Source organism: Trachemys scripta, chromosome 2 (genome assembly GCF_013100865.1).
Source record: "Trachemys scripta elegans isolate TJP31775 chromosome 2, CAS_Tse_1.0, whole genome shotgun sequence".
NCBI classification, from domain to species: Eukaryota; Metazoa; Chordata; order Testudines; family Emydidae; genus Trachemys; species Trachemys scripta.
This window is the reverse complement of record NC_048299.1, coordinates 224,617,504-224,645,454: the sequence shown is the minus strand read 5'-3', so window position 1 is coordinate 224,645,454 and position 27,951 is coordinate 224,617,504. Positions and strand designations below refer to the sequence as shown.

Below are 27,951 nucleotides of genomic sequence, written 5' to 3'. Positions count from 1 at the left end.
ATCTTGGAGAAGTCTCTCCAGCACTCTAAGTGGCCAGAATTGAGGAGTTCATTTTATACTGCATGCAACTGCGAAATTAGTATTCATGTTGTTTTTCTGGCATGTGCATACCTAATCAGATTTGGGGCCAAAGAATACTCCTAAAGATGTTCACAAACAGTATAATTACCTTAACTTAAATTTAATAGGAGCTACCCAAAAATACAATCTCACATAAAAACTAATTATACTTATAGGAAATATTTAGCTTTAGGTATCCTATTAAATTATCCCTATAGACAAAATTAAGCAAAATAAGATGTACAGCTCAATAGTTTTTACGTGGCTTGAGCTAAAGCCCATTAAAGTCAATGGGAGACTTTCCGCGGATGCCAGTGGACTTTGGATCAGGCCCATAACATATGAGCCCCTAGGTAACCAGCTCCCCACTGCACTGAATAAGAGTTAAGGGTATGCGCAAGGACTGCAAGATTGAACTCTCACTGCCTAAAACTACCATAAAGATCTGCCTGTTTGCACTATTCATTAGGTACACAGTATCTCTTACCTTCTCACGTTCATCAGAAATAGCAATGCCTGAAAACAAAGCAGATTTTAAAAAGCAATTTGAGAAACATTCGTTGTGGAAATGTATTTTGTTATAGTAAGTAAAACAAATGTTTAATCTGGAAACTTGCATAATTCTCTTGCAAATGCAGTCTGCTATTTTATTTTGTTCCATTAGTGAAATTGACCAAATGCAATGTACTGTAATTTTCTTCAGGGCAATATAATCAAACTGAGCTTTCAAACAATTATGAAACTCTGGAAATTTGCAGCTGTGGTAATAGACTGGTGAAAAGCTACAATTTGCTTCTATTTGTTTTCTAAAATTAAAAAAGCAATTTAATACTTCTAGTCTGAGCAGATTATGATGCAAATCCTGCTTTGACCAACAAACTATATATATTTTGTGTGTGTGTGTGTGTGTGTGTGTGTGTGTGTGTGTGTGTGTGTGTGTGGTAAATCCACACACTATATATATTGTAGCTGCCATCAAAATGCAACATAGGCCTGACTCTGCTCTACTTTGCACTTGCAGGAATAACTCCATGAAAGTCAATGGAATTAAACCTGTAAGAAGAGAATTAGGTCCAGTGTCTCCCAGGGAACATCACGCTACTAGATAGGGAAGCTGTTCCAAATCGTGAGCAAGCACAACATGGCACCTAATATTCTGCTGACTTACACTTTTGGCTGATAGCAACATATACAGTGGCCTGCTTGAGGATTCGCTTTGACCCATTTACATCAAATCATTCCACCCTACACTATAGTGTAGGCTGCAGTGTAGTAGACGTGCATAGCTGCTAGTATAGCCCCATGTGCTCCGACAGGATGTTGCTCATCCTGCCTCACTATGTCATTTGCAACACCATCCTGCACCCTTTTCTCCTGGCATTCCACTGAAGCCATAGAGCGATTTTGCTCTAAAACTTAACCAAAAAATTTTTGGGATGGATCTCTTGATGATTACCTGTTTTGTTCATTCCCTCTAGGGCACACCTGGCACTGGCCACTGTCGGAAGACAGGATACTGGGCTTGATGGACCTTTGGTCTGACCCAGTAGGGCCATTCTTATGACTGTCATCGAAGACTTATAAAGCGATCCGGTACTCCAGTGTACGAGAGCTCATGTTATAAGCTACGCATTATACATCTAGGAGCAAATTTGAGAGCTAAAATAGTTCTTTATCTTTGTAAATTTACCCTAGGGTTAGCTCAGTCTAAACTTATTCCCAATAATACAGCAGACAGTTAACAGCATGTTATTCTTATACCGTAGCTGTATTATCAATAAAGTAAAAAAATCAATTTTCAATCATACCTACATTTTGCTATTTTTCATTTTAGATGGCTTCCTTTTACTGATTTGTTTTTAAAACATAGTGAAATACAAACAGAACTGTAATTAACATTTTAGGACCTGATCAATATATGAAAAATAAACAGACGTTAATGGAACATTTTCTCAGTCATTCAGTGTTTGCAAATTAAATTCAACAAAATACACTTTGTCTACCACCACAGCAATTAATCTGTTTTCAATACCTTACGGCTTTTATTTAGTACATAACTACACTACTGTCTATATAGTATGTGGAGCAGGAAGTTGTCCCAATCTGATTAATATATGCCATGAAATCCATTGTTCCTCCCTTCACCCTCACCACCGTGTTGTGTGGGTGTATGCAAATGAAAGCAGCTGCACAGAAGAGTGAAAATTAAATTTAGCTGTCTCTTTGCCCTGTAAACCTAAGTAAGGATTTCCAAAACCCAGCTCTCCATAGCATTTGATTTTTTTCTGGAAAACTAAAGCTAATCCAGCTCACAACCACAGATGTTATGCTCTACCCATTCAGACACTCTACATCTTCTCAGCAACTTACAATGATTTTTTTTTAAACCAGTTTTTTTGCCCTGTGAGCAGTCCCCTATTCTCCTGCTTCACATGTCCAGTCACTACTGTTGCATCTGTGGCACCTGAAAGCAATGCAGATGGACTTCTTTTCATGGGCAAAAGCAGTCACAAAAGAAGCAGAATCATTACAGAGCCCAGGATGACTATGCCTAGGAGGCAGTACTGGTGCTAGCCTATTTGGGGCCCTAAACAGGAATACTGTTGCACCCCCACAACATATACAAATAACTAATAGGGGTCCCCCTGGTGCTGTGTGGGGCCCTAAGCAATTGCTTAATCTGCTTATGCCTAGCACAGGCTCTGCGAGGAGGGTAAGGTAAACAAGAAGCAGAAGGGCTTCCTTCTTGCCTGAGGAGGGGTTATGTTGCAAGGCCCTAGGGAAGAGCTCAGTCTTAAGCAGGAACAGAAGAGACCAAGGCAGGAGTATAAGGAAGGAGGAGCCACATGGAAGTCAACATAACTTAGGCTGACCAGATAGCAAGTGTGAAAAATTGGGAGATGGAGTGGGGGGTAATAGGAGCCAATGTTAAAAAAAGCCCCAAATATCGGGACTGTCCCTATAAAATCAGGACATCTGGTCACCTTAACATAACTTGGCTCCTGTCCAATGTCCTAGAATCCTGAACATAACTATATACACCAACCTTAGGATTCAAAGGGTTAATGGCAAGAGCATTTCTCCATCCAGATTTACTTCTTAAGGAATTTTCCTTGAGTTTAAATAAGGGAACTGGAAATGACAAATGTGAAAATGACAAAAATGGTGACATACCCTGATGTTTCCATTATGCCAAAAGGAAATAATTCTATACTACAAATGGTCAGGCTTTCTGTTTGCAGGATTCCTTCCCACAAGATACCTACTGATTTATTATAAATATACTTATAGGCCCTAATCAGGGATGAAGGTCCCACTGTACCAAGCCCTGAACATTAAGTAGGAAAAGTTACACATGTATCACAGCTGATGACATCATAAGAAATGAAAACAGAACAAGAAAAACAGGATTTTAGGGATTATATATTTGTGATCACAGGGCCAAATCCTGAAATCCTGTCTCATACTGATATCACTTCCTCCTATAGCAATACAGGAAAACAAGAGAGGGTTCTGGGGGAGGGAATTTCAATGCGGACTTCACAGAGATCCTCCCACATAGCTTTTTTCATGCATCTCCAAAAGAGACAATGTAGACAACCCTCAGAGCAGGCAGATCCCCCAGGATCAACAGGATTCCAGGGCCATCTGAACTGATGCTGGGTCCCAGTGACTTCTTCTAACTCTCTAGTAGCAGAGCTTGATTGAAGTGCTGCTAGCAGAGACATCCAGTGGCTATGGTTGCTCCATGGTCAGGGTAAATCATAACCACTACACAATGGTATTGGAGTTACTACAGTTACTTCCTTAACTGTTGGCAAATATTGACTTTTTGTTGTTAAAGCAGGTTATTTTCCAAAGTAATTTATTTTAAAATGACAGTCAATTTAAAAACCACACTTCTGTTAATAATCATAACAATAGTGAGTAAATGTTAAGTCATAAAATTCTGAAAACTGATAAAAATAGAGCAAAAAACACACCACTCCATTTTATTTACTTTATGCATTTGACACCATTTCCTTGTACAGCCTATCAAATTTCATTGTGTGATTTTTTTTATACCGCACAGCAGAGAGAAAAAACTTAAAAAAAAAATATGACTGTAAAATGAAAGATTGTCAGGAAGATAAAGGGATAAACCTGGTATATGAAACTATTTTAAATTTATTTATTGTAACTGGTTACATTTCAAGTTGATGGTGTCAGTTTAAAACAGTATTATTTGTGCATATGAAATCTAAACACAGTGGCAATGTCCGATAGTCCTGGTCATGAAACCAGATGGCTCAGTGCGTTTTTGCATTGATTTCAGGAAAGTAAACGAAATTTCCCATTTCGATGCCTATCCAATGCCACGAGTGGATGAACTCTTGGAATAACTCGGGGGAGGGGGGCGCAAATTCCTGTCGACTTTGGATCTGACTAAGGGATATTGGCAAATCCCCCTGACACCGAACTGTCACCCTAAAATGGCCATTCCGACAATTTATAAAAATGCCACTCGGACTGCCCAAGGCCACGGCCACCTCCCTGCAGCTCATGGACCAACTGTTACAACCCTGAGCACTATGCCATGCCTACATCGATGGTATCATGTACAGCGCCCTGTTGGGAGGACCATCTCCAACACCTATCCAGGGTTCTCTTAAGGATGCTGGACTCACGGCAAACCCCACAAAATGCCACCTCAGGCAGAGTGAGGTGATGTACTTAGGATACACCAAGAGGGGTGGGGGGGAGGCAACTACAGCCCCTGGTTGACAAGATACAGGCCCTGTGAGATTGGTCCACCACTACAACAAAGATGCAGGTGCAGCAATTCCTTGGTCTAGCCAGCTGTTACTAGTGTTTTGTCCCAGATTTTGTGATCCTGCCAGACCTAACTAGAAACTCACACCCCACGGGGTGCAATGGTCCACTGAGAGAGAGAGCGAGTGAGCCTTTCAGACATTGAAAGAATGACTCACAAGAGGGCCAGTCTTGATACACCTGGACTTCCAGAAACCTTTCATTTTACAGACAGACTTCAGAAGTGGGCCTTGGGGCAGTATTGTCACAAGAAGTTGCCAGGGAAAACACCCAGTGCTGTACCTAAGTCACAAGCTGTTCCCCAGAGAAACCCGCAATTCAACTACTGAAGAGGAGGGCTTGGCTGTTAAGTGGGCCATAGACGCCCTGCAATATTATCTGTTAGGAAATACATTCAGAGAGATCACAGACCATGCATCCCTGCAATGGTTAAATAGCATGAAGCACACCAACACATGCGAATCATGTGGTAGTATCTTGCCCTTTAGCCATACAACTTTCAGGTATTATGCTGCCCTAGGAAGGCGCATGCCAACACCGATTTTTTTTCCCCCCCGAGGATAGGCGGAAACGGGGGAGAGGAAGAACCCACACGGGGTGCCCTCTTAAGTGGGAGGATGTGTGACAGTGTGAACTCACCCTGCACTGGACAGGAAAGGGTTAACTCCTCCTTGTGGGCTAAGGAAGCCCTGCCCCTATGCCCAGTAGGGACATGCCCCAAATGCAGTACCAGAATAAAAGTGAGCAACTCACTCAGTCGGAGTTTACCACCGAAGACAGGCCGTCCATTGCAGGTTCCAGCCTTGGAGCCATTGCAGCCCCCGACCGCAGAAGCCAGAAGTGCCAAAACCCCAGCAGATGCCCCGAAACCTGCAGACACCTCAGGAAGGTGCCACCAGGAACAGCCCAGGCACAGGAACCCGGAAGCTGTCCAGACCACGGATACAGGAGTCATGGTAGGAAGTAGCCAAGGGCAAGGATTAGCTATAGTCCCTAGTGTGGTCAGAATGTTGTGGCTGATTCTCCCTGACTCAGTGGCGAGTGCATTCGCCACTGTCAGGGCCTTGGGCTGGGACCTGGTGGAGCAAGGAGGGCCTGGATCCCCCTACCCTGGCCACTACCCACCTCCGGGTAGAGGCCCACCACCCTATTAACTCTGACTATTAGACCTTACTGCCCTATGAATCAGAGCTGCTCTATTGACTCTGGCTGCTAGGCCTTACTGCCCTGCAAATCAGGGCCACCCTAATGACCCCAGCCAGTAGGCCTACCTGCCCTGTGAACAAAGCCAGTCTATTAACTCTGGCCGCTAGGCCTTGCTGCCTTGTGAATCAGGGTAAGCCTATCGACTTGAGTCCTTAGGACTCACTGCCTCGAGGTAAAGGACAGCTTTAGGGATGGGGTGAACTCAGCCCGCACTGGAGGGAGACCCCCCCCATACCATCACAGCATGAAAGCTCACTCTTGAATTTCAAAGAGCCTTCTCAGTGTGTCATGATCTACTTCAATACAATGGTTCCCACACAGCAACACCACATGTGCATGCAGGCTCTTCACTAGAGGAGATATTTGGAGCCACTGTGTCCTTACTGTCCAGGACTACCACCAGAGTCACCAACTGCTTTGGGGATGTTGGTCAGTACTGAGCTGGTATCTGGGAGGCTTTTTTTTTTAATTATTAAAGCACAGCCTCCAAATCTGGACCCCAGACATTATGGGATTATCCTACTTCTGCCTCCTATATACACATCAGGCACCTGGCTCCTCCACTCTTTGCTGTCTACCTCTACAGCAGGTAGCTTGGAAAGAGAGCAGAATGAGTAGGGCCATACCAAAATCACAGCCATGAAATAGAGCCATGCACTGTGAAATCTGATCTCCCACCATGAAATCTGGTTTTTACATGCTTTTACCCTATACTATGGGGATTTCACAGGGGAGATCAACGTTTCTCAAATTGGGGGTCCTGACCCAAAAGGAAGTTGGGGGGGGTCCCAAGGTTATTTGGGGGAGTATTACCGCCTCTACTTCTGTGCTGACTTCAGAGCTGGCCAACCAGAGGGCAGCTGTTGGTCGGGCACCCAGCCCTGAAGGTGGCATCACAGCAGCAGCAGCGCAGAAGTAAAGAGTGGCAATACCATACCAGGCCACCCTTCTGCACTGCTGCTTTCCGAGCTGGGTGGCCAGACAGTGGCGGCTGCTGACTGAGGGCCCAGCTTTGCAAGCAGCAGCGCAGATATAAGGTTGGGAATACCATACCATGCACTCCTTACTTCTCTACTGCTGCTGGCCAATTATTAAGGGGGCTATTGTAAGGGGGTTGCGGTACTGCTACCCTTACTTCTGCACTGCTGCTACTGGTGGTGCTGCCTTCAGAGCTGGGTTCCCGACCAGCAGCTGCCACTCTCCAGCTGCCCAAATCCGAAGGCAGCACCACCACCACCGGCAGTGCAGAAGAAAGGGTAGCAGTACTGCTACCCCCTTACAATAATCCCCTTAATAACTCCTTTTGGGGTCAAGACCCCTACAATTACAACAGCAGTAAAATTTCAGATTTAAAGAGCTGAAATCATGAAATTTACAATTTTTAAAATCCCATGGCTGTGAAATTGACCAAAATGGACCACGAATTTGGTAGGGCCCTAAGAATGAGACAAGCCACCCTGTTACATGCACCCTCCAACTCCTTTACATTTAGAATACTGGTCAATTGTTTGTCATGCTTTTCTTTTATATCAGCATAGATTAATATACTGCCCATAAATATACCACCTCTTTGTCCTCTAAGCTGTTCTCTCATTTTCTGTTGTGGATTGGAGATTTCTTTGTAGCAATCTGTAGTAACAGTACTGTCAGAATGAAGAAATAAACGTGTTCATTGTGCCAGTGTCTGGAGGCAGGGTCCTCTGCCTAAAATGGATTTCCAGCATGAAGTAATGAATAGAGGTTGATTCCATTCAATCTAGGAATAATATCTTCCATAATAAAGAAAGCAAATTTGTCTTTGGGCAGATTTTTCTAACTTTGATATGCTGAGCCATAAGTGCACTTTCAACATTTTTTTTTTAAAGGAGAAAGTTAGAAAGGGTATACATTATTAATAATAATTCTTAGCTCTTATATGTAGTCGTCATTTGTAGTAGAGTATAATTCATACTGCTCTATTGTAATAAAACCAAATATCGTTAATACACAGTATAGTGTATTTTAATTTTCATTCATTCTGTGACTACAACCTTTCACAGAGCAACGTTTAGCATCTGGTGTCAAAAATTTAACAGCAACAAGTTCTTTTTCACAAACACTAGGGGATATACAAGCTTAGGCCTAGCCTAAAACAAGGCATCAAAAACCCTGCAATGCAAAACCTCTTCTCTGATGAATGCTACACTAGTTAATAGACTTATATGTAGTAAGAAAATGTAATGTATTTAAAACAATGAAAAACTTAAAACAGCAAGGTAACTGAGTGAAAATTACTCTCAAAACTCATCTGCCCTCATTGGGACTCATTTTTAATTAAAATATTGAAAGAGAACATAATGTGTGTCATTTATTAGTTCAGGACAGTTCCTTTTCTTTTTGTAATCACTTCTGTAAATGCGCACCCCGTCAAACGCATGCCTGGTAAGTTGCTGTGTATACCATATTCTAGGACAAGATATACAACTTGTAATTCATTCATGTAGTATTCATTAAGAGTGAATGTAAATATACTGTTGCATTTTCCTAATCAGCCAGAAGATGGCCATAGAGTTCCCAAGAGCCAATTTTTCTCCTACTCAGTAAAGCATTCTGGTTTTCATGCACCAGGGCTCTGTCCAAAATCTGAGAAAAATAGTTCCAATGTTAACAGAATAACCTGATCAACCACTCTGACAGGGAAGTGATATGAAATCTGAGATTCAGAGCCTGAAAAGCAAGAATTGACTTCCCAATTTTGTTGAACTTACCTAGAGTCTTATATGTTCCATTGAGCCACTTCACCCACAAGACATTACTACAATTTTATTTTCCCCAGTAAGAATTCAATAACCGTAAGACACTTTGAATTGAAAGTCTGATGCTATGTGTCTGTCCCTTTTATTATTAATCACAATTATTTTTTATGTTTCTATAATGACTTCCATCTTGAATGATGCTCAAGTGCTTTACAAACTATACCCACACAACACCACTGAAACAGTCTCCTCCAAAGTGCAATGCAGCAATATACCAGTATACAGTATGCTGTCCAGCAAGGAGGGAGGGCTATGTTTTGGATAAATCCCATTCTTGAGAAAAGTGCTTTAATCTTTATTACCCTTGCTGAGCAGACAGGACCATCTTTAAGTGTTCAGTCCAAAAGATGAGTTTAAGAGGAAAAAAATTAAGTCCCCAAAGAAAGAATACTTGTCTAACTATTCTGGAGATTGGCATGTACAGTGGCTGCAGGACCAAATTCCTATTCTGCAAAGGGCTGTAACTCAAAAATGGATGTGGTCCTATAACTTACAGCAGGTTAGAATAAAATGCCAAATAGTTCAGCTCAGGTAATTAAAAATTTAAAGAGCATAGGAAAAGGATACTTACAACTGAGGCCACAGTTCTCTCAGTGTAAGGAAAACCCTAATTTAAGAACTGAATAGAAATAATTATGTGCAGATTCCTCTTTTTGCAATCTTAGCAAATATCATTATTTTCTTTTATTACCCATACATCACACTAAAAGTGAACAGATTCTATAAGCAAAGGCAATATATCATGTAGCAGCTGCAGTACTGAGATAGCTTTATCTTCCTTACAGGTTTGACTGAACTTATCTAAAAACGTCAATCTCAAATTAAAATCACAAACATTGATCTCAAGCGAGAACAACATGATTTGAAAGTTAACATTGAACAGAAAAAAAGGAGAAACCATCCCAGAATGCTGATGGCTAGTACTGTAGTTCAATTAGCAGACCACAGTACACTGGTAAATCATTTTTAATGACTACAGCATGTTTCAGATCAACAACTGTACATTACTGAAAGAAGTACTACATCTTAAGCATGTAACCAGTGTGACATTACTGATAAAATCTTGCTGCATGCCACACAATTGTGTGTTTTCAGTTAGACTGTCAGAAATATCTGGTTTTAATGGGCATATTCAATGTTCTCTCATAGGTATGTGTTGCATTTCTTCCCACTCTCAGTTGTGCACTGTGTATGCTCAGGGCCGGCTCCAGGCACCAGCCCATCAAGCTTGTACTTGGGGAGGCACCTGGAGAGGGGTGGCGCAGTGCGGTGCTCCGGCTCCGGCCGCCGGGGAGAGCGGGGCCACGGCCGGGCTCGTCGCCGGGGAGAGCGGAGCCCCGGCCGGGCACTCCGCCCTCCTCCCAGGGCTCCGACCGCCCTCCCCCCGGTGGCCAGAGCGCCGAGGCTCCGGCCGCTCTCCCCTGCCGCGCTGGGGGGGGGGGGGCAGCCGGAGGCTTTTTTGTCTGGGGTGGCAAAAAAGCCAGAGCCGGCCCTGTGTATGCTGTAGAGAGGATAGTAATGTGTCTATGAAAGCTCTTTCTCTTGCATTTCAGAGTGTTCTCAGGGTATTTAAGTAGTTCATGACACAACACTCCCTACACAGCAGGAACACATGTGCATGCCAGCTCTTCCTTGGAAGAGCTATTGAGAGGCACTGCCTCCTCACTGTCGATGACTATCTTCTCCAGAGTCACCCACTGCTTTGGGAAATGTTGGTTAGTATGGATCAGGCATCTGTGGAGATTATTATTATTATTTATTAAAGCACAGCCTCTAAATCTGGACCCCAGGCATTATGGAACTGTTTCCTACTTCTGCCTCCTACATACACATCAGACTACAGGCCCCGCCCTGCACTCTTTCCTGTTTACCTCTACAGCACAGCAGGTAGCTGTGAAAGAGAGAAGAGTAGCAGTTGCCACACAGCACTAGTGGCTTCCTACAGTAGCCTCAGATTTCTTTCCTCCTCATTCATGGCTAATGGCCATAGTGATTCATAGGGCGGAAGGGGCCAGGGATCTGTGTGCTTCTCCTTCCAAAAGCCAGACAAGACATTCACTCTTAGGACACACCTGCACACTACATCAAACCGCAGAAACATCTGGAAAGCTTTGACTTTTGGGGGCATAAAGAACTGCGCTATGGAACATCCTATATGAGTTTCCATGAGGACATGTGGTTCCCACACACCTGCAGTCCCTTCCAGCCACTGAAGTAGCAAGTTATCACTCTTTAAAATAAGTCAACTTTCACACATTGGCAATTTGCTTTCTCCCTAGTTAAGACTTGGCATAGGACAACTGTTAAGACTGGCACTACTGGTACAATTAACTGGTTAATTGATTGTTAAAATTATTAGTTTTTCCTGTGATTATATTTCAGCTCTAGGATTCTAGCCACATTGGGTTAATTTGTTTTTCCACCATGATGGCAAATCCCAGGGAAAAGAATGGATTTAAGACCTGCCTTTTTTTGTGTGTGGGAAATATATCCGTAATAGCACCCTTCCCCACCCCCTAAAAAATTAAAAAACAAACAAACAAAAAACCCCACAACTGGTGTCTTTTAAGGGACAAAAAAATGCTCCATTTGCCTTTGTTTTTCTTCATGGCCCCATTTGGACAAAAATTTCATATGTGCTTCGTAGCACGCCGTTTACACCTTCTCTAAAAAAAAATTACTTTTTTCTGTTTAAACCGATATCATTTACAATTCTTAAGCTGGTTTACATAAGTAAGTGATTGTTTATTGGGATCAAAGCCATAAAATGGCTTGGTTTTTTTATTAAAAATTTTATTTTAAGAAAACTGTCCCTGATCTCCCTTTAACTTACCCAGTTTAACTTTGTTGACTTCAGTGGAGTTACTCCTAAATGACACCAGTGTAAAAGAAAAACCACCACCTTTAGTACATATTTATAATATATTAGTAAGATCAATATTCCACAGTCACATTAAAAAAATTAAAATCAACTTACTGCGAGAGAGATTCTCAAGGGCTTTCCCCAGCTTCTTACTCTCCTGAAGAATATGATTTAATTCATCAAACTCCTGGCTCTCCGGTTTTCTCCGCCAGTCCCATTTAGGATGCTCTATTGACCTTGGCACTAAGTAAAATTTATATATAAAGATTAGATTTCATAATTCAGAAAGCTACAGTAGCAACAAGCTGTGCAATGAGTCTACAAGATCAAGAATGCTCATAATGTTGAAATCAGTTTTCCCCTTCTTATAACGCTTACTGGATATATTTTTATTTCAGTTAGTGAGGTGGTTCCAAAGGGAAAAAAAAAAAAAAAAAAGTCCAGAGGCAGAATTTTCAAATGACCTTTGCAATCAAATCAACTAACCACCAGGAACAGATAACACTGAATTCTCGGACAAAAAAAAAAAAAAAAAAAAAACACACAAATCATGTACACATTGCTCTGTAAGTGAAACCACTACATGGTAAATGAAATGTGTACCTATTGGCCAATAAAAGGAAAGAAGACAAAATGGAAATAAAGAACTCCTATTTCTGTTTTTATTATTAGTTTTACCATAAACAATACAAAATTTGTTTTATTTATATAAATACTCCTGCCATTGTCTCAATTCAGTTAACAGAAAAGCAAAAGAAACAATTAAACAAAATATATATCCATTACACACCAGGCAAAAGGCTGTGTAAGCATACGAGCTTTTATTCTGTTCCCTTACGTTACAGCTTCTTGGGAAGCATACTCTTCTGTTGAGTCTGCATTACTACACCCAAGAGATTTTATCTTAAGAGAACATTAGCTCAACTCCAAAGATGACCTCAACTGCTCTGCCAGAGGATAGAAAGCTCCCGCATGTCAAAAGCTATGTAAGTGGATTGCTGCATTCTGCATCAAGCTGCAACTCCTGAGTTATCTTCAGCCATAGCTTTATGCAATACACACTGCAGTAACACTATATGGAAGTGACAAAATTCTGGGTGATGCTAGTAACGTTCCTATCGGAAAGAAATAGTTAATGTCACTGCCCCACAATCAAATGAAAATAATTTATAAGAAAACAAGAACATGACTACTGCTTCACCTCATTTAAACAGCTGTGACATCTTTTTTGATTTCACTAACTCTCAACTCACTATTTACAAACTACATCTGCACCAAATACATAAAAACAATTTACAGACTTCTATATCTTGTGCAGCACAAACTGGTACTTGAAATTATATGGAATTGCAGGGTTCCTGCTTAAAAAGAGAGTTATTCAAACTGATGAATAGAAAGAAAGCTCTTATTCTTTTCTCTCTATAAGCATGTAGCTCATTAGTGCCAATCGGAATCACATGCACAACGAGAAAAAGACCATTTTTTTAGGTTGCTTTAGTCATCCTTTTAATTACTGCATTTGTTTTAGTGCTCTCCCATTCCCTATATTAGGATTATTTTATGTTTATTTATTTATGATCTTTATACTACTCTGAATAACTGCCTTCCTTATTAGACCTGACCAGAATTCATTTTTCTCAGATACACTGCAGAAAAAAATAGAAATATTGATTATTTCCCACATATTCTAGAATAGAAAGTAAAAGTCCATTCTCTTTCCTGAAGTCAAAAATCATGTGTTGCTTCTTCTACTAATTTCCCTCTTAAGCATTTATTAACTTTTTATATTACAATAAATTATCAGAAAAAAACCTAGATAATCTACGCCTTTGAATTTGGGTCTTGGCTTATTTTTCACAATTAAGTGATCTCTTGAATAGAAATGATATGCAGTGAAACCTATACATTTCTCACTTCAGATTTAGTATAGCCCCTTAGTAATATTCCTACCCTTCTCCTGTTTTATTATGCTCAGTCATTCATCAAAATATGTCAGCATTTTAAATCCCCATCATATTACCTGAATCATCCTTGTGTATTATTCCAAATACATAAACAATATTTGCCTTGAAAGGATGGACCTACAATTTATGACATTCATAGCATTTTTGTATGGAAGTTAGTTAGCTTTTCCCTTTTATAAAGTTGAGATTTCATATCAGAAATCACTATTTGATATTGCAGCTTTTACACTACATCTCGGAAAGCTGTCCCTTTGCCACCAGCTTCCATTTTCCTTCTCTCCTTTTCCCTCCCAACACCTACAACAGATGCATCCAGTTTCTTAATTAAACCTTTGTTCCTAAAAGAATAATCAGTTTTCTAGAGGGAGATTATTTTGTTTTTTAAATACACACAACTGTCTTTTCAAAGATCGGACTTGACGGTGAATCAGACCATTGGCTCATTAAATCTTCTGGCAATAGCTTCAGGGGAATGAGATTTGCACCATCATAAGGCATCTGGCCACCCGTGTGCACACACACTCATGGTGGTGGTGGAAAATTCCTAGGCAGTCATGGAGACACATCTCGTTAGTACTCTGTGGCAGCCAGTTTATGCTTGAAGTGAGGTAGCATATACTTCTTAGTGTGCATAACTATAGACATTATTGGTCATAAAATTACCCATCCCCTTATTAAATCCAACAACAACAACATTTATCTTTTAGTTCCCTGAGGCAAAAAGTGCTAACATGATCCCTGGATGTATAAACAGAGGAACACGAAGCAGGAATAAGGAGATATTACATCTGCATAGGGCATTGGTGAGATCACTGCTGAAATGCTGTGTCTACACTTTAGAAAGGATGTTGAGGAGTCAGTTCAGAGCATAGGTGCTGGAACTAGGATTCTGAGGAGTGCTGCAGCACCCCCGACTTGAAGTGGTTTCCATTATATACAGTGTTTACAGTTTGGTTCAATGCTTCTCAGCACCACCACTATAAAAATTGTTCCATTATCCCTGGTTCAGAGAAGAGCTACAAGCATGATTTGTCATCTGAAAAAAAAAAAAAACACTCCTTACTATGATGTTAAAGGATCTCAATCTATTTAGTTTATCAAATAAAAGGTTAAGAGGCAAACTGATCACGGTCTTCGATACAAGCATTCTATAAACATAAATAGATAACATTTAATCTAGCAGTCAAAGGCCTAACAAGATCTACTGGGCAGAAATTGGAGTCAGCAAATTCCAGTTGGAAATAAGAAAATTTTTAAGCAGCAAGAATAATTAATCATTGGAAAAAGCTTATTGGAAAATGTAAATTCTCCATCAATTGGAGCTTTTAAATCAGGATTGGATGTCCTTTCAAAAAGTAAACGGTCATTCAACCACAAGTTATGGGCTTGATGCGGGAATCACTGAGTGAAATTATATGGACTAAATTAGGCAAGAGGTCAGACTAGCTAATGATAATTGTCCTTAAAATAAATAAATCTATGAAACCTACTGCAGCAGAAAATTCTACAGCTTGACTATTTGCCTAGTGTAGCTAGCATCTTCTTCAGTCATTTCTTTATGGCTTACCACCACATCCTCCAAACTCTCTTTTAAAGAGAGAGTCATATTTGCAAGTGACATTCAAAGGCCTAAGATGGAATCAATAGGCCAGGGTTCTTCATGAAGTTTGGGCTGTGCAGTGCCAAGGAGCCTCAGGAGACCAGTAGCATCCATTCTCCTATATATACTTGCAGATCCACTGGACTTGCTCCCATTCTAACCTCACCCTAAAACCACCTCCATTTTGGCACAAAGAGATCTGGCATGGATGACTCCTCTGATACAGGCAGGGAAAGCAGAGACAGAACCACTCCATTACTAGTACAACTTGACAAATAGACTACAGACTCATGCTGGTTCTGTTGCCTTTTAGGCTTTCCATTGCCCTTTCAAAGGATGCAGGATTTGACCCAAAGGATGCAAAAGCACTAGCCCTTATTTCCTGTACTTACTCTGGTTATATACTCTCAATTCCTGGAAGGGGAGTAATTCAACACTTTCAGGTTGTTAATATTCGTACTCGATCCTGGGAAGCAGTGGCTCTGAAAAAAAGATTTGGTTGTCCAGGTAAATCAACTGCACAGGAGCTTGCTGTGCAAAGTTGTGGCCAAAAGAGCTAATACAAACCTAATGCATACACAGGGGAAGCTCAAGTAGGAGTAGAGAGGCTATTTTACCTCTGTATTTGGACTGGTACAATCACTGCCTGAATATTGCGTCCGGCTCCAGTGTCCACAATTCAAGAAATATGCTGACAAATTGGAGAAAGTTCATTGAAGAGCCATGAGAATGACTACAGGATTAGAAAACATGCCTTACAGCGACAATCTCGAGTAGTTCAATATATTTAGCTTAACAAAGAAGGTCAAGGGCTGGTTTGATTACAGTTCTCTCTCGTTCAGTCCATTCCACCTGAAGCCGCCAGTCCCCAGCCCTTTCTGGCTAATGGTCAGCCCCTTGGCCCTGCTTTCTTAGTCTCTCTCAACTAGACATTCCTGCAGCTTCCTGCTTGTTTATATCTGAACTACCTGATACTAGTCTAGTGGGGGCTTATTTTGTAATCAGGACTGGCCTAGTCCCAGGCTCTCCCAGCTAATGAGGCAAGCCATCCTGTTACAAGTGTAAATTTTTATTTTTTTAACAGTGAGGATAATTAACCATTGGAACAATGCGTCCACGGGCACCGGAGGATCCAAAACCTGGTCGTTCTCCGGGCACAGTGCCGAGGATGTACGTCCCACCGACTCCTTCCTCAGAGGTCTGGAGAAGGAGGCCGATGGTCCTTCTGAGGCTCCAGCCACCGAGCGAACCCCCACCGGGGGCTGTGTCGGGGCCACAGTGCCCAGTGGTACCATTGGGCCAACCACAGGGCCCAGTCCCACTGCACCTGCTGTGGCACTGGTGGAGCCGGCTGTTCGGCCTGGCCCATCAATGGACGACTACAAAGGGAGGCCAGGCTGATATATGACCTGCCGCTGTCCCTGGACCGGGAGGAGCAGCAGCGCCAGGAGCGATGCCGACCACAGGACCGCGATCCCAACGTGGCGGACCAGTACCGTCGGTAACAGCTGCTCCACCATCAGCTCTGGTGGGCAGACTCGTGTTGGCGAGACGCCGGCGATCGATGCCCAGCGCTGTGGGGGTGGTGCCATGGCGGGGTCCTGGAGCGGGACACCAAGCGGGAACGACATAGATGTTCATGCTGTGACCAGCAGCGGTAGCCCCTCCGAGACAAGGACCTTTGGTGTCGTCTGCCTCGGTCCCGTCAGTGTTCGCTCCTTGAGGCGAAGCGGTGCCGACAGTCTCGATCAGACGGAACCCAACCTGACAGCCTGGTGGGCGTCGAGGGTGATCCACGTGGATTTTGCCCCGAACGGTCGCTGGGCAGCGAATGGCGTTGGGAACGTTCCCTCGACCAAGACCGGTACCAAGCTGGGGGCGACTGCAGTGATCCCAGCGGTTGTTTGCCTCTGGAGCGGGGGGCCAACATCGGCGGTGCTCCTGGTACCAATATGGACATAACATCCTGGGCCGCCTGCAGGGCCTCCAGTCTGAAGGGCATCCAGACATCTGGGAGGTCTGCTCCAAATAGGCCAGGCTACTCCGCTTGACTTAAGTTGGAGGCCTAGAGGCCAGTGGGGATCGAGGACTCCTCGACATGGGTCTAGCCTCTGTCCCAGGTTTACTCCAGTGCCGCAGTGAAGAAGGCCTCTTCCTAGCCTTCTTGCCATGCCCTGTGGACTGGGAGCGGTGCTGACTAGTCGATGGCGCTGAAGGGTTCCCATGCACCAACACCGCGGTGCCCACTGCTAACTCAGAGTGGCGCGCCGGAGCCGGGGTCAGCGCCGACTCCAACAGAATAGCCTGGAGCCTAATGTCCCTTTCTCTTTTGGTCCGAGGCTTAAACAACTTGCTAAGCTTGCAGCAATCGCTGAGATGGGTTTCCCCCAAACAGCATAGGCAGTCCACGCGCGGATCAGTCAGTGGCATAGATCACCTACAAGTATCGCACGACTTAAAACCCGGGGCATGGCGCTCTATCTAAACTAAAAACTAACTACAGGTACCATATATTGAATGAACAAGCAGTTTTGGGGATGAGCCACAGCAAAGCTGGAGCAGAGCAGTTCCGAAGCACCTTCACAGGCGGCCTACTGTCTCTAATTAACGTCTACCTTCAGCCCATACTCTTGGGGCACCGTGCATTACTCCTGGCCCTTGAAGCATCAGGACGGCGAGGCCTGTGATTGTCTCCCTCTTGGCTGATCAGTCTCTATGGTCAGCAATTTTCTTCCTGTTCATCACCCTTTCCTGTGGCAGGTTCTCTCTTTTTAAGCATCTCCACCCCGGCAGAGCACGCCTTACAGGTGTGCCTTGTTAGGGCTGAATGAGCCCAGAACAGCTCGTTAGTCTCCTCTCCACCAGAATGAGGGTATGCCCCTTCACAACATCTATGGAACTGCATGCAGTGAACCTTTTAGAAAGTATTGTGGCTATACACCTTTCTTTTCTTATGTGTCTGCAATGGGAAAGGAAGTACCAGTTTTGATTATTTTGAGTCAAGATAGATGGACTTCTGATGTGTATTCCTCTTGTTTGCAGTGTGGCTCCATCTTTATAATGCATTGAGCATTAATCAAGTGGCATTTCAGTGGCGGAGATTAGGCCACTGGCAGATTAATGGCTCATAGAAGCCACCTTGCTGCTTATGTTGTATATCCCTAGGAAAATTGTAAAAATCAGCTCTAGTGAGCATATCTTGTGTATAAGCCTAAATGTGCACATTTTCCATCAACTCCTTTCCCTACAGTCATATTGAGCTTGCAACAACTCTGTAGTACCACTGAGTTTCATGTGGCAAACACCTAAACAAATCCAGGAGGTGCCTAGAAGTAGCTATAGAACACCATTTCGTTTCCCAATACTGATAACTCCCTAGGATCTGTCAGCCTCATGTGTAGCTGGGTTATATGGCAACAAGAGGCTAGAGCATGCCTCACATCTACGTAACTGAGGATCAGAATCAGACCCCATTATTTTTTCTGAAGTAGGAATCAGACATGAACATGAAGTTCTCCGCCTAACTGTACATTTCTGCTCTTACACAAAATTTAGTAATTTCTCTTTCTTTGTAAACTGTTTCCTTCTGAATTCTCGCTCTTGATAGGGATAGTATTAATGTAGCTATATTTCTATTGATGGGCCTAACTTTAAAATGTTATAGACACATTTATAACCAGCTTTTTCCTCAATAGTGACCTAGTAGGAGTGCATCCAAGTCCTCCAAATACAGCTGGATGGCTTCATTGTGTTTTAGATCTTGGGAAATGTTGTAAGTGATTTGTGAAGCATCTGTTTTACTTGTATGAAAACTTAATAAAATCTAAGAAGTTTATTTAATATTTGATACCATAAATGTGTTCATTGGCACTTCATTAAAATTCCTTTATCACCATTCTTACTACTTCACCTTACAGGTCACTGTCAATACTCTCTTCGGTCATCCAATTTCTCTTGTTCCTTTCCTTTAATATATAATTAGGCTTTCCCAGCAAGTCTCAAAATAGTACTCCTATTTCCTGACATTACTTGGGTCTAAAACCAGATGTGTTACCAGTAAGTTGTTTGTACTAATTGATTCCACTGAAGAAACTACCTACCTCTGCTATTATTAGCACTAAGGATATAGAGAATAGATTTTGTGTATGTGTTAGTAATTGAAACATCAATCAAAATCAGCATTTTAAAACATAAAACAGTATATAACATTCAAAATTATTTTTTTCTAAAGTAATCCTATTCATATATGGTAGCACAATACTCTTAACAGTCTACGGTGTGTATTAAAGTATAACTAGAACTGAAGTCTATTAAGATGTGTATCCAACCATTTCAACTAAAGGGACAGCCCTGTTTTGCATTTTATTTCAACCCTGGGTACAATCTGATGGGTGTATTGATTAATAAAGCATTGAAATTTGCTTACATGACTTGGATTCCGGTGAAGGTGGAGAAATGTTGGACACAGCGAGGTCACTCTTTGACTTTTTAGGTTTCTTTGCATTTACCTGCCAGGGTTTATCATAACTTCTGCAATCTCTTCTTGTTCCTTTGTTTTCTGTCGCAAAAATAAAATCTCAGGTGATTACATTTGCATGGTCACTTTTCAAGGTTATGTTACATGATAAACGCAATTTGACAAGGCACCTCCTTCACCTTGTTAGCCTCAGCATTTCTCTCTCTGGCGGTGGAGGCCTGGAGTGCAACAATCCTACTGCAGGGGGTTTTAATTCTTTGCTTTGGTTTATTTTTTCAAAATTTACAATGTGGGCCTCAGGGTAGGCCCAAGCAGTTCTCTTATGCAAAAATCAAACTAACACCACAAAATAATAATTTTTTTCCTGCCCCTGCCCCAGAGTATTGTCTTATTATGCTGGCTTCTGGTTGCCAGTCCTTCCCCAAACAGAAGTTAACATGACTGTGTCCCATATAAGGAGGAGAGCAGCCTTCCATCTACAAGAAACCTTTTCTCCCTGCTGCCCCTACCCTACTGCAGCTACTGCATCCCTCCTGTCTGTGTGAGTGTCTCTCTCTCCCCCTCTCTCACCAGAAGAGGGGTTTCTAAAAGTCACTGGCAGCCCTTAATTGGGATCAGGTATCTCTAATTAACCTGAGGTAACCTCTTTTCAGTTCATAGGGAAAAGGGCCTTCTCCATTCTATGGCTCAGGGGCTTCTCTGTGACTGTGGGGCCTATTTCTGATCCTCCCTCTATTCACACATCTGGGCAGAGTTCCTCTGGGCTGCATCCACTGGCTCCCTTGACATCTTCGAGGAGCAGTGGGCACTGTGGGTTCTCTGCTCGGTGTCCCCTTCCAGTTCCCTACTTTTGACCCTCTGACCCTTACACCGATCCTTGTTATTTTTCTGTTGTAGGCTGGCGGAGGCTCCTTTACCTGTGGGCAGTCTTGCGCCCACTTACCTCCCCAGAACCCAATAGGACCACTCTCTCATAGAGAGGATGTTGGCTGAGGGGGTTCTCTGAAACTGTGAGGCCTATTACTGTTCCACTCTCTGCTCATGTATCCAGGCAGAGTTCCTCTGGGCAGTGGGCGCTGTCTGGGGCTTTCTGCTCAGTGCCCCCTTTAATCCTCACACCTTTTGACCCTGTCCTTTTTTTCTTCTGTTGTCCCCCCGTATTTATTTGAGTTCCAGGCTTAATGGATTCTCCCTATAGGGTGGGGGAGGGTCCTTTAGCCCTGGGTTGGCTTGCACCTGCCCACTTCCCAGAACCCAACAGGACCACTCTCTCATAGCTGTCAGGTCTGACTGTCACACCCCAGATAAAAATATACTTTGGGTTGCCTGGATATACTGGGTATCAGTCTAGGAGCATAAGGCCAGCTGCTCTTCCTTTTCCCCTTGCTGAATTATGCCAAACACAATTTCAGATCATGGCACAAGAATATACAAACTACTGCTTGCTTCCTTTCACATCTAACTTGAGAAATGTATGGACGTGCCTTTGATTAAAAATGCAGGAGATTAGCTGTGACCACGAAGCCCTCAACACAGTTGAGAAGTGGGGTGAGGAGAAAGGAAACAATGGCTTTAAGCATCCTTTGCACTTCCCCAATACTAGGGCTACTTTCTGATGGGCCAGAAAACAAGCACAAACTGGAGCAATGAGAAGGCTGCTCCAGCTTGCACTGGCTGGATATTGCAGCCAGGAATCACTAGGGTGGAGGAATGCCCATACCTACAGGCCATGCCCTGTGTGCCAGTCAAGCCTGTGGGAAGCGCAGAAGTCCTTACAGCAGATTTACACCACCTAAATATCCCCTTTGCATGGGAGAGCATCCTGTGAACAGTTAAGTCACTTTAGGGCAGCTTTGTGCCAGTGGAGGGCAGGACCTGGCATATATTATACAGGTATGGACTTCATTTGAAGTCTAGTTTTGAATATCCTTCTTTTTTGATGTATTAAAACAATCCCTGTTTTGAGACTATTCCTCAACAGAGTGTTAATGGAAATAGTTATTTAGCATTTATTTATATGTTCCAACTTTATAGTTAACATTCAGCTTGGTCTCCTTCATTAATGAGTGCTTTACACCTGCCTGTTAATTCCCACAAAAACTTAAAACAAGACAAAACTTTGGTAAGTTACATTCAGTTTCTAAGTGCAATTCAAGGGAAGAGCTACCATTAAACACAAGCATTTAAAAAATTAATGGACAGATTCTGGTAGCCTTAATCATATTACTGTACTGCACTATTTGAAAAGATTATGGAAATCAATTACACTTTAAAGTTACATAAATAACTGACGACAACAAGCTGCCAAAGCTATTCCACATCAGAGGTCAGAGCACATCCGCTTCCTGTTTGACTCCCCTCTCCCTGGCCTCTTTCAGGTCCCTCCATGTTCTACCCCAATTTCCAGTGGTTCTGAAAAGAAGTTGAGTGCTTATACTCAAAACTGTAAATGCCAATTGCATATTAATAAAACATTCACCATACAATTAAAAATTAACCACTATGCATCTGATGGAGGTCTGGTACGTTCCTACAGACTTTCAGTCAACTTTTGTCACAAAACCAACATTTTAATAAACACTGTTATGGATGAATATGTACCAAAATCTACTGGTTTATCAATGTGGGGATTGCTATTTTGAAGTCAGAGTGCTTGCTATTGCAAATGTTTTAAAATCTCAAAACATAAATTTGTCACACTGGGGTTCATACAACAGTAAGAGCGTCTTCCTGTAAAGTGTTGAGGTGAAGGGTGGTTAAAATGTGTTATTAAATATCTAAATAAAGACTAACTACAACCTATAGCTCCACTGTATATTTCATCTATATTTGTTTTGTAGGTCTGTAGCGGCCCTGAAGGGGTTAAAACAGCCCTGGGGAGCCAATAGGGTACGCAGTCACAGCTGGGGCCACACCCAATTAGGAAACAGCTGGCCCTATAAAATGGCTGTGAGCCAGGAGCTGGGCAGTCTCTATCAATGCAGAAAGAAGGACCTCGCTGCCTGGGAGCAGGGCACCAGAGGTAGAGCAGTGCTGGGGAAAGGCAAGGGGCGCTCCAGCCTCGTAAACTCCCAGGCTGCAGGCCTTGGTGAAGGCCTACAATGGTACTGGGGCTACAGAGGTGCAGCCTGGGAATAGGCAGAGGCAGCTGGTCCTAACCCCTTGCCAATGATGAATGGCCATTACAGACTGCAGTCTGCCCCAGTGAATGGAGGCTAGATGATGACTGGCAGTAGCCACTGAGGCAAGGTGGGTTTAGAGGGTTGAGGTTCCCTTGGGAAGGGAGACCTAGAGTGTGGAGGTACTACTGGGGCAGAACCATGAGGTAAAGGGCACTGGGGTCTAGGAGGGACACAGGGCCAGCAGCAGGTGAGACACCGGCCTGCAGAGGGTGCTCTGGGCTGGACAGAAGCTAATTCCCAGGAAAACCAACAGGAGGCGCTGCACTGTTGAGTCTCACCCCGCTACAAGATCTCTTACAGTTTGTATATCTTGAATTATATTGTTACCTTTTTTGACCTAATCAATTAGTCAATAGAAGGATCTTTCAGATTGTTTCCATTAAGAGGAGAAATTGATGGAGTCAAGTTGTCAAACAACAAGAGGCACTTCCTTCACTCACAGTTCTAAGCCTCTTTCCAGACAGCACTCTGCCCAAAAGGCTTCTCTCTTGGCTCTCCCTCAGGGTCACATTGCGCATGCTTAATATGCTTTCTCTCTCTGCCTGTTCTCCAACTTCTTTTGCTCATAAACACACATACCCCCATCAAACAATATCCAACCCCCTGAGTACCCAGAAGGATGAAATAGGGAGCATAGAAAAGGACAGAAATGGAATGTTACAAATCAAAATTCATCGAGTTTTCTTGCCCTTAAATGGGAATAACCTAATTAGGGGAACATCTGGCCTTATATGCCTTATGGATTTGTCTCCTTTCTATCATATAGATTTCTTTAATGGTACAAAGAATAAATAAAATCTATTTAAGAAATATTAGTTTCTGTTCATTTTACAATACTCACCTCTGTTTTCTTCATGTTATTTCTTTGGCATAATAGTATTTTTTTAAAACCTCAAAACATACAAATATTCCCCACTTACCTGATGTCTCACTTTCTGCCCAGAGAGCAGCAGATCCAGACAATGTTCTCTGTAGTTGACTCCGGTTCCCTTGTTTGGACTGAAGATGGTCAATGAGAAATGGGATTGGCTGGTCAGGAGTCTCTGTTATCAGCTTGGTCATCAGTTCCTTAAAGAAGGGAAAAAACATAGTGCAGCATTGTACCTTATATTGACCAAAAAATAAAGGAGTATTAATAACTGTAATTAATTAAGTCAAAGCCTATTGTCAACATTTGTGACGAAAGTTTGAGTTGTCAGTCATGTTAAATTATTAACCATTACTACTATTAATCTGTAGAGCATTCACATGTGTGTAGCACTACTAGTCATTCAGAATGTCCTCCGTAATGATCCTGAAGACACTTGATCACATACACTTGAGCATGTCTGGCATTCCATCCAGTGATACAGCCACAATGATACAAGCATTCCAGGAAGACACACACACACACACACACATTTTGATTCTGCTCTCTTTGCATGATTGCAAAGGAGGAGCAATACCATTGACATCAATGTTACGCCAGTGTAAAACCAGAATCTGGCCCACAAACTCAACATATCATACAGATTTTGTTACAGGAATGAAAATACCAAGAGTCCAATTTTCAGAACTGCTGAGCACCCATGGCTCCCATTGACTGTAGATGGGAGTAGTTGTATGTGTTTTCACTGAGGAGCTTGCAAAATGAAATATAGTTATACACAGATGCATTTGCAAAATTTTGTCAGAGGATGCAACTGTGTGAATTAAACTAGCTTTCAGTTTTAATGTAGTCTAACCCTAGGCATTCGGAGTTTTCCCAGTATATCCAATGAAGGCAATAATTAAAGGCAGCTTATGTGGTATGTGTTCTGTAAATTAACTCTGACAGTCCAACAATATAAAAAAAAGCATACAGTTATGAGATGCTGAGTACCCACAATGCCCATTTAAATCAATCATTTTTCTTGCAAACCACATGTAGTATTATTCATTTAAGCTATAAATACATACATGGTACTATATATTTTAGCCCAGGTGGCAGAATGTAAAACAAATATTGTATACAAAAACATGTGAATCAAGCCAAAGTCAGAAACCATGATTTATCACATCGTCTAATCATCAGACCAACACATTTTGTGCAGTTCACTTTATCCTCTGTTTCTGCATTTCTGGTTAAGCTAATTGTCCGTGGTAGCTACCTCCCATGAGCCCTCTCATGGCTTTGGGGCAGCCTTGCAAATGGCCCCCTGACTCAATTTCCCCCTTCAAGGGGCTTCTCCAATAACAATCAAACATTTTTGTCCATTCTTGCATTCTGCTTTATTCAGTTAACAAACATTCCAAATGAAGTTCTCAAGTCCATCCATTGTCTCAAGCTTTTCCTGCTTGTAGTCTCATTTTCCCAAGTTTCTCTGTTGGATCCTCCTTGCTACCAACAATCTCTGTTTTCCCTGAGAACCATCTCCCTGCTGCCTTTTATAAGGGAACCAGGTGATCCTTGCTCAAATGTGCCGCCTTAGTCATCCGAATTGGCTGCCCCCAGGACTCTAGCCCTTAAGAGGCAAGCCACCCTATTACCAAGTACAAAACTAATAAAAAAATATACAAATACCTTCTTGTAAAGCATTTGGGGCTGCAACACCCACAACATACCTGACACAAACCCACAAAATGCAAGGAAGAAATGAAAAACAAAGCTAACAAAGAGTATTCTTCCATGCACAGTGTTGACTAATACACACTGGCTAGCATACATATATATTATGCTGATAATGTTATCCACAAGATATATTATAAGCATTTAAGTGCACCTATTAAGCACTAATATAGCTGTTATAATGCCCAAATTGTCCTGTACCTTTGTTATAATCCTGTTTACTTGTGCTAAGTATCCAATGACACCGTGGATTAGCTGAGGTAAGCTTTTGTCTTAAGTAGATAGAAAAACTGTCAGAATCAGGACATATTATTGTTTCCTTATAGCAATAGAAAGGGAGTTACCCTCACAAACCTATTTATCCTGGTACTGGTATAGGAGGTGTCTTCACACCCATTAGTACCTGGAATGCATGGGTTAAGAACAAAAGATAAAGAGGTACACCATGGTACCAGAAATAAACATGGTAGAAAGATGATTAATTGAATCCAGTTTCAGGTGATATATATAGTACTTTGTAGTGGTAAACAAATAGGGTATAAAAAGATGGCTTTAGGGATGTAACTTTGGGGAGCACATGTTTTGCGTAAGGTGAATGTAACATTGCTGCATGGGACTGCTCTTCAGAGACTGATATTGTATAGAACCCTTTTCCTGTACCATATTAATAAATCTGACTGGTTATTTGGTGTCGAGTATATTTCATAATGGACCAAAGTGTGGTCAAGCAACTGACTGTACAATTTATCAACAAATTGGCAAGCCAGCCAGGAGCCATCTAGCCACATCATCAGTCAAACCAAGCAGTGTGTGATCATGACATAACTGCTCGAAAGGGGATCCTACTCAGCAAGTGGTAGGACACTAGTGTTTGTGAATCTCTGGTACATGCAGGCAGCTGGCCAAGCCAAAGAGAGTTATAAGCTTTCAGACATTTCCAGTATGCACAGGAGGTGCTGCTGTGATTTTTAATAATAAACGCACTATGGCGAAATGCCTTTTAAAAGTAACCAGTTTTACAGATGTGCATAATACAGCACTCTAGGTGAAATGCCAATACTTTAGGAATTCCTGGGCAAAAAGCTACATTTTAAGTGTGTGTGGGTGTGGGTGTGTGAGATTATGATTATATACATATACACACACACACACGAATTAAAGTGTTTCCTAGGTAAAAGCCATATACAGAAATCACAGACATGGCTAATGAAAGAGAAAGGCAGGACACATTATAATCCTTTATTATGCACTTTATAAATAAACACAGAGGTGCATCATTCTGGCTCGATATTGTAAATAACCTCGACCCCTGTGGTCATGTATGTAATCTGTTTACATCAGAAATGGAGGAAAACAAAGTAAAAAGGGGAAAGAAAAGGATTGAAAGAGTATGGCTATGCAAGGGCTCTATTTAACTTGCTTAGCTTTAAACAGTAGAATAAAAGTTTTAGCGGAAAACAAATACAGACAAGGAGCAGAACAGAGTCAAAACAGCAATTAGAGAGTGTTCATAGTTTAAAAACCACCTTTGCATGCAATTTGTAGGATGCAAGAGATGCAATCAAGGAATATCAAATGCAGCGTAGCCGGAGAAAAGGGAAAAAGCTGAGTGGGTGCAGCAAGCACAAGATCTAAAGGGTGCTCACTCTGTGGCACATAGCCAGTTAACTGCTGTTTGCATGGGTGTGCCAGCAGACCTCTGAAAACAGACAAAAGCAATAGGCACTGGGAGTCCATATTCAGGTTTTTCGGTAGCAGGTAGCAACCTCCACTCTCCTTCTTGAGCCAGGTTTTCAGTCCCCCTTCTCTAATCCATTGAACCCAACTCCCCTCTCAGAGATTTTTCAAATATTTTTCCATACAGGTCAATTTTTTCCTTTATGTCCTCTCTCCTTGCTAAACTCATTGCTGCTGCCTGTACTTTAAAATTACCTCACAGAGTTAGTTAATTTCTCTTGGCTCATGTCTTCCTACACTGCTTTCTCCTCACTTCTGCCCTCCCTTTATTTTAAAAGTTAAAGTTGTGGAAAGGTGTGTGCTTATAACAGCAACTATCATATACCACACGGTACACACCACAAGTTAACTCTACCCTCCTTTTAGCCTTTCTGCACACATTCCTTTACTAAATTGTTTTCCCCAACATTAGTAGTTGTCGATGTTTGACGTAATAGTGGGTTGAGTTGGAAGAAGACAGTTTGGTAAAAGGGTATGTGAAGGTGGTCAGTTGAAGATTAGCAGCGGTACGTGGCAGAGCAAATTATCTGTATTCACTTCAAGGCCCTTTTATACAGACAGAGTGGTGTAGAAGCTTAAGTGTGAGCAAGAACAGGCCCAAACAGATTCCTAGATGGAAAAAAAAAAGACATTTCACTAAAGAAACCAAAATGGAGAAAACATATCTG

General features: G+C 42.2%; 1 protein-coding gene across 4 annotated transcripts in view; it reads right to left on the bottom strand.

Annotated features, from left to right (window-relative positions):
* The window catches only part of C2H8orf34 (chromosome 2 C8orf34 homolog), a 234,015-nt gene that overhangs the window by 155,020 nt on the left and 51,044 nt on the right, over positions 1-27,951 (bottom strand). For all 4 annotated transcript variants that reach the window (XM_034763055.1, XM_034763056.1, XM_034763058.1 and 1 more), the window contains exons 2-5: positions 23,880-24,027; positions 19,727-19,858; positions 11,851-11,979; positions 548-576 (exon numbers count right to left, since the gene is read on the bottom strand). In XM_034763055.1, coding sequence (XP_034618946.1) covers positions 548-576; positions 11,851-11,979; positions 19,727-19,858; positions 23,880-24,027 — 438 coding nt within the window. The remainder of the gene's footprint in view (positions 1-547; positions 577-11,850; positions 11,980-19,726; positions 19,859-23,879; positions 24,028-27,951) is intronic.